Below are 7,794 nucleotides of genomic sequence, written 5' to 3'. Positions count from 1 at the left end.
TTCTTCGTTTGTTTGATGATTTTCTCTATTGTCCTTTCTTCTTCGCCTAAAGTATTTTAATACCTTTGATTGTTTCCATCGTCGGCATAGTTTTTGTATTCTATTCTTGCCATTGATTTGTGGTTACTCGTGATTGTTTACTACGTTTTAAATTTATGAATGTTACTTGAATTAAAATCAACAAGTTTTTAAATGTACCCAAGAAACTAATTTCAACCTTTTAGATTTATTCCGCCAATAAGGAAAAGATCCAGTTTTTAGAATGTAGTCGCAGTATGTTTGCTTATTTTAAAATGTCTTTTAAACTGAATCAATATTTATCTTATTTAGCTGCCAAATTTTGTTTTATTAACCAACAAATGATTGAAAAATCACAATTTTATTGGAGAGAAAGAAACAGTTAATAATTTTTTTTATTGACCAAAAGCAATTTAATACATTTAATTTGAAACAGAACGAGACCATAAGGTTGGGAAATTAGCTAGGTTAGGCGCTACATATTAATTGTCCGTCCAACCAATCCAATATATGGGTTCTAGCTACTTCGCCATTTATTAGTGTTATTGAAGACAAATTCTTCGAGTCCAATTATATTAATTTTGGTGCCATTCCTCTATCCCCGTAATATACAGTAGACATTTAATGTTTTACTTTTCCCCGTCTATGCTAGTTGTTATGTTTTTAATGTACATGTTCTTCAAATTTAATATTATACATTTTGATTACTGTAGTTATTTACTCTTCAAATTTGGACTTTCTATTGTGCAATGTTTTCTGATTACCTATAAATAAATTATCTTTGCTAGCTGTAGGTAAGGATGTCAAAATGATTTTGCAATTACTATGCGGAACAGTCGTTCCACCTATCTTTTAGGAACAAATCGGTGGACGAATTATTGATTGCTAAATGCTAATTAATCAGTAAACTTTGTCCTATATTACTTCAATCTAAGGTTCAGTTTTACCAGATAACGATCCCATCTTTTATTCTCGCTTCTAAAATTTTCACAGGTCTACATCACTAAGAAAATAAAATTAAGAAAACGCCAATCAAGAGGTGACCTACTGCGTTTGTTGGGAGGAGTATTCAAGTGCATGTGGACTTTTTCATTAAATCACAAGTCACTTAGGCCACAGCCAATTGGGTTTTGTCACCATCAACGCTGCGTAGAAAATTGCGTGTTCCTTTCAAACATGGCAACTTATTTATTTCTTCTCTCATGTTTTTTTTGGGTTGCTCTAATGGTAAGCAACCTCCACTTCCAATCAAGAGGTTGTGAGTTCGAGTCACCCCAAGAGCAAGGTGGGGAGTTCTTGGAGGGAAGGATGTCGAGGGTCTATTGAAAATAATCTTTCTACCTCATGGTAGGTGTAAGGTCTGCGTACGCACTACCCTCCCCAGACACCACTAGTAGGATTATACTGGGTTGTTATTGTTATTGTCTCATGTTTTTTTATTTATTATACAAGTCAATAGCTTGGAAAATTCATGCGCTCCCTCTCTCGGCTCAATTATTAACAAGTTAATTGTGTTTAGTTTTTCTCTTTTCTTAATTGATTTATGATTAACCTTTTGAATTCAAAGTATATAAACACACTCAAAGCACCGCACACATCAATGTCAAACATTATCATCATCAGCATTATATATATCATTAATTAGCCATCTGTTATGAAGATTCAAGTTGCTTTTTGGCTTTTTGCCTGCTCATTGTTGCCCTCAAAGATGACCACGAATGCTAGGTCAACTTGAGGGGATTGAGATTAAATCAACTTTTATCATTATCCTATCACTAATAACCCAGCTCTACTTCATTTATAACCAGGCTAGCTACTAGTTAGGCTTAATTCTTTACCTGTATCATTATTTTCCCTTCACTTCTATTTCCTGTCAACCATTTCCAATGATTAGTGAAAGTGTGAAACATACGTAAGCATTAATTCCTGTAAAAAAACTGCTATAATCTTACGTTAAGATGCAGCCACTCGTGGAATTACACGGGATTTGTTGTTATTGTAATCTCACGTTAAGGTGCAACACGAACGCCTAAATGCAAGTAACTGGACATATTCTATATTTATATTTCTTCTTTAGTCAATAAGTTACAATATTATTATAACAATCCCGAATATAGTGCTTTTCTACCTGAGTGGGCTATTCCTGAGTGGGCCTTTGCTTCCGTCGAACAATTAAACAAGGTAATTGGGTTAAGACCTTGTTCGCTTCGAACTTCTTGATAAGGCTCAATTAACATGGGCCATTGAAAGAACTAGGATGGACCTGTCTTGTTCCTTTTGTTTTTTGAGAAAATGACCCTCTATAGCCTCTCAAAATTTTAATAGCCCATGTTTTTTTTCATTGACACAAAATATTCCTCCGGCCCAAACATATTATATTTAATAGCCTGAAATATCTATTTTATATATTTTTTGTATAGTGACAGTCTATTTAGTATATTTTTTGTATAGTGACAGTCTATTTGGTATTTATTTCAACGTTATGCATAATGGATATTCAGTGATATCCAGGTTTTTCTTTTTCAACTCCATATACAAGCGCACACTCATTTTTTGTATAATGACAGTCTATTTTATATATACTTTTGTATATTGACAATCTATTTTAGTATATTTTTTGTATAGTGACAGTCTATTGTATACAAATGAAATTTTCTCGATTAATTTCAGAAAATATTTTTTGTTGAATTTGGTATTCTTCAAAGTATTTTAAACAAAACAACAACTACTATCTACTACGTATCAATCCTCAGTTATTTAAGACAGTTATATGACTCTCATTATACATTTCGCTCAAATAATATGATGATTTTCAAAATACAACAAGTTTTTATTAGCTTTTGAAAATACATCAGCAAAACCTAAAGTCTGAAGTCATTGATTGGTCACATTGCGCAGTGCCTCAATTGCGAGTACTAGTTAAAGAATTGAAAGGCACTTGTGATAATAAATTATTTCATATCCAACAATTGCAAAAGCCGCAAGCGGTATTTTGACAATAATAAAACTGATTTTGCATATCATTGGTGGAAGATTGGAACGACTCGATGGCAACAAAATCTACCGCATTTGAGCAAATTTAGGCTAGCCATTATAATTTGTTTGGGGCTATAAATTGTATGGCTTAATTCATGGCTAGCAAATGATAATTATTTCCACGAGCCGGCTACAAATGAAATTTGCTCTTCTTTTTTGCCTTCTTCAATTTTTTGTTTTTTTTTGAAAAAAAGAAGAAGATAAGACGTTATAAATACAATCAACTAACGAAATAAGTTAAACCATACGAATTATATACAATGAAGATAAGTAATGAATTAATTAATTTAGTAAAATGAAAAACAAGAGTGGTAATTTAAGATGCTCCAAAAGCATCTATTTTTGGCTTTCTTTAGTTATTCTTGAAAGTATTAAAAAAACAAAGACATAAATAATTTAATAAGTAAAAGATAAAACCAGCTATAATAATAATAATAAAGCAAAATGACCAATGTGTCTTTGTAATATGCTTATAAAATGTCCTAAGCGTCAAATGCCAAGAAATGTAAAGATTAGCAATTTCTCCGGCCGATTGATGTTATAAGCACACCAGCTGAAAAGTCTCGAGATGAGACTTAAAGAGTGATCAAGAAATGGACCTTCCCTATTATTATTAACAGTTTTTCTTAATCTTTTATGCTCAATCCAACTTTAGATGCAAATCAGAACTTTCCTTTGGCATTTAGGAAGTTGAAGTAATAGGGAAACAGGTAGAGAGATGAATTTACACTTCATTGTTTCAGGACACTAGAAGATGCAAGATAGGGATGTAGCAGCAGTCCTTTAATTGGGAAGTTCTGCAATTTCATCCCTTTTATTGAACCACACCCTTCAATCCAATGCCATTCCCACTTATCTTTTTTTGCACATTCCCTCCATACTACCATTCCTGATTCAAGATCTCTATACAAACACATAGCACCAGCAGTATACACACATTTGGTATTAATACTACCCCATCTTCCTTTACCTTCTAACAATCTTGCCCCAAGTTCTTGTGGCACTTTCTCAATCATTCTCCAATTATTACCTTCACAAAGTTCCCATATACATGCTCCAGCATCACACGTTCCGCCAACAAGACTCAACTTCCCATTTCTTGGCACTAATGCTGCAAATTCAAGCCTGTCAGCCATTGGCACACTTAACTCTCTCCATTTATTCTTCCCAATTTCGTATCCCATTATGGTATAAGCGCGAGCAGACGTGATCCAATACAGGACACCGTTACAGTAAACGCTCTCGTTTGGTGTCCAAACTGTTAGCCTTACAGAAAATTCCATTGGCATTGGTCCAATTGTTTTCCAATTATTGTAAACAGAATCGTATACTTCTAAGGTGGGCTCATACGAGGCACCTCCTCCAATGCTGCTAGCCTCTGACATTCCTCCAGCCACATAGACCTTGAAGTTGACTGAATTTGATTCTATTACCCCAACTGCTGGATTAGTCCTTGTGACATTTAGCTTAGGGAGTTGTCTGAATTGCTTAGTGAAGGGGTTGCATATGGCTAATTGAAGGGTAGTAGTTGTAGCCTCTCTTAGAAGTATCAGGCCGCCAATTGTAGCAATGGGGCGAATTGGGTTGGGAATGAAGTCAAGAGGCAATAGGTGCCAAGAATCATCAATTGGATTGTGAGCATAGCAAAAGTGCCCCGTGATGCGCGTTGGCAAGGCTACGAACCACGGCGGGTGGTGCCGCTGAGGTGAAGCTGAATTCTTGGCACATGTATGCCAATTTTTGCAAGCTGATTTCGCCCTGGCTAAGGAATCAGGGGAAAGATAAGAGAAAATGTTGGCCAAGATATCAAAAGGAAGTTTTCTCCACATAGTGTTGGACGTCTCCAAAGGCTATTGTTACAAGGGGGATATGGAAGAATATATATATGGCACAAACTGCAAAGTAATTGTGGCTGAACAATGATTGAAGAGGAGATAAATTACTGGAGGATCTGATTTAGCATAGAGATGCGTGACCCACACGTGAGTGTGTCCAGTTGCTTTAAGTTCTTGTTTTTTTGTACTGCTTTTGTTGTGTTCTTGATGTATTTAATGCTTAAACAGTGGTTCTTGGAAGTGCCTGCGAAAATTGGCCCCAAGTATATTTAGTGTAATACAGCATTAAGGAAAGACTCGATCGAGGTCACCCAAAAAGCAGCAAAGTCATTGGGCGAAGTGTCGACATGAGCCATAACCGAGATGTCGACAAGAGCCGTAATCGAGATGTCAACAAGGGTCGAGATCGAGGTTGAATATTGATGATAGGAGCTGTAACAGCTAGTTTATCAGGATAGGATATTAAAAGGGAATATTCTAGTGGATATTCTCTACACTTGTACTATTAGAGTTTCTTAGAAAAATGTCCCCCATATATAGAAAGAAGAGACAATGATATAGGCATGTAATATTCATTTTGATAAGAATACTTTTCAGAAGAAGATTCTTTCTCTCTTGCGAAAATACAAAGATTATTTTTTGATAAAGATTCTTGCTCATGTTGATCCACACTTCTCCACCAGATCCGAGAATTGTTTAAACAAATCTTGGATCTTTCTGTCACTCATCATTGTCGGAGTAACATTCGTCCAATCCATTTATTATTGGGTGAATCATTCTCCCTATTTACTTAAATGTCATTTATTGCTATTTATTGCTAGTTACACCTCCATTATTGCTCATGCTTTAAGGATATTTTGCACTTATTGTCATCAATTATTTATGGGATTTGTCCCTATTTCCCACATGTTTTCAAGATTTGCATTTAGAGTTATTATCCTTAACTAGATTTAACCTATTATTACATAAATTTAATAGTTTCGCCGAAAGTTACACTTTTTGGTCAAACAATTTGGCGCCTTCTGTGGGGATTTTCTAGCTAAGTCTTTAAGTTTCTTCTAGATCTACAATCGACACTGGTTACTGACGTAAATAAAAAATAAAACAAGAACCTTTTTCTCTCTACATGCATAGATCTAATATGGCAGGTAACAGAGAAGAAAGAACGAGAATAATGAGTGATCTTCCAACCAACCTCATGAACATCATTCACGAAAGCTCTGAAGCAGTGGACGAGGACACAACGCCCAATGCCTCTCCTAGGCGAGGTGGATCACCCCCTCCCCACTGCAACATCACAAAACCTCTCGGTAAGACAGCCTCCACATCCGTGGGAGAGGAGACACCACCAGCGATAAAGAAGCTCTTTGAGGCCTGGCTAACTGATACACTGACCAGCGTCCTCCACAAGCCCGTTCAGGATGCGGCCGCAGCAAACGCGAGAACCTGTGCTACACCACCAGTGGACGAGCAACATGATCAACCTCCTCCCCCTCTCACGACGACAGGTACTACTCACAATGTTGTTAACAATGTAGGCGATGACGCTCTCACAGCCATTCTGAAAAGGATGGAGGAAATGGAAAACGGGAACAAGGCACTTCGGGACCAAATGAGAGAACAACAAAAAAGGGTCGATAAGATATCGGGCGCTCCTAAGCTATTGCCGAAGAGAGATGTCTGTCGGTTCGTCGAGCAGCCGTATAGTGATAGCGCTGCCCCACATGCCATACCAAAGACCTTTAAAATGCCGCCCTATCTAAAAATATACGATGGCACAACTGACCCCGAGGATCATGTGACCCATTACGTCACTGCTGTGAAAAGCAATGACCTCGTTAAGGAACAAGTATCCTCAATTCTACTTAAGAAATTCGGCAAAACCCTCACGGGAGGTGAATTAACCTAGTATTCGCAACTGCCTGCACGTTCCATCGAAACCTTTGAGGAAATGGCTGATAAGTTCGTGACGGCCCATGCCGGGGCCTAGAAGGCCGAGGCAAGAGTAAACGACATCTTTGCTATCAAACAGCTTCCGGGAGAGGGGCTGAGGGACTTCTTCGCCCGCTTTAACCGAGTAAGAATGACCTTGCCTAATGTATCAGAAGGAATGGTGGTAGCCGTTTTTCAAAACGGGCTGAGCAGAAATGGTTCAAGGGCGACAAAATAATTATTAAGTCGGCTTATGAAATATCCCCCAACAACTTGGGATGAAATACATAATGCATATTGTGCCAAAGTCCGAGCAGACGAAGACAACCTCAATTGGCTGACCCATCGACTGACCTCGGTTCAAGCAGAATCCAGAAAAGATCAAAGAAATGATATCAGAAGAGATCCCGCGGCCTCACGACCAAACCGGGAATGACATCTCCCATATGTCAGAACTACCGCTGTGTCCTCATCTCGCCATGAAGAAGACCCATCCCGATCAAGAACAGGGACTCACCGGAATGAGAGAGGTATGTCCCCTTTACTATCTGCTCACAATTTTTGCGTGTCACCTACAGAGATCGTCTACGCCTTGAGAAGCTCGGATCGAAGGTAAAGTGGCCACAAAAGATGAGGTCGGACCCGAATACCAAAAAATCAGACGCCCTCTGCGAGTTCCATCAAGAGCGAGGACACAAAACCGAAGATTGCATCGCCCTAAGACAGGAGGTCGTAAACATATTGCGACAGGGACACCTCAATGAATTGTTGAGCGATCGGGGAAGGACCAACTTTGCCAGTGATCGGGGGCAGCGATCGGGGGCAGGCCTAGACAGAAACTTTAAGTTATAAACAAAAAGGGGACTTCGTCCCATTTTCTATTTTTGACAAATTGGAGCTTGGGGAAAGGCGATTGTTTAGAGATTTTCAAGGAAAAATATCGGGGTAAGTGATTCTAACTCGGATTTGGTCA

General features: G+C 38.0%; 1 protein-coding gene across 1 annotated transcript; it reads right to left on the bottom strand.

Annotated features, from left to right (window-relative positions):
• Positions 1-3,360: 3,360 nt before the first annotated feature.
• LOC104112212 (F-box protein At5g49610-like) lies at positions 3,361-5,040 on the bottom strand. Its single transcript, XM_009622075.4, has one exon. The coding sequence runs from the start codon at positions 4,881-4,883 to the stop codon at positions 3,786-3,788; it is 1,098 nt and encodes a 365-aa protein (XP_009620370.1). The 5' UTR covers positions 4,884-5,040; the 3' UTR covers positions 3,361-3,785.
• Between the last annotated feature and the right edge of the window lie 2,754 nt (positions 5,041-7,794).

This window comes from Nicotiana tomentosiformis, chromosome 3 (genome assembly GCF_000390325.3).
Source record: "Nicotiana tomentosiformis chromosome 3, ASM39032v3, whole genome shotgun sequence".
NCBI lineage: Eukaryota > Viridiplantae > Streptophyta > Magnoliopsida > Solanales > Solanaceae > Nicotiana > Nicotiana tomentosiformis.
Note: the sequence above shows the minus strand (reverse complement) of the source record. Positions and strands in the feature narration are given on the sequence as shown.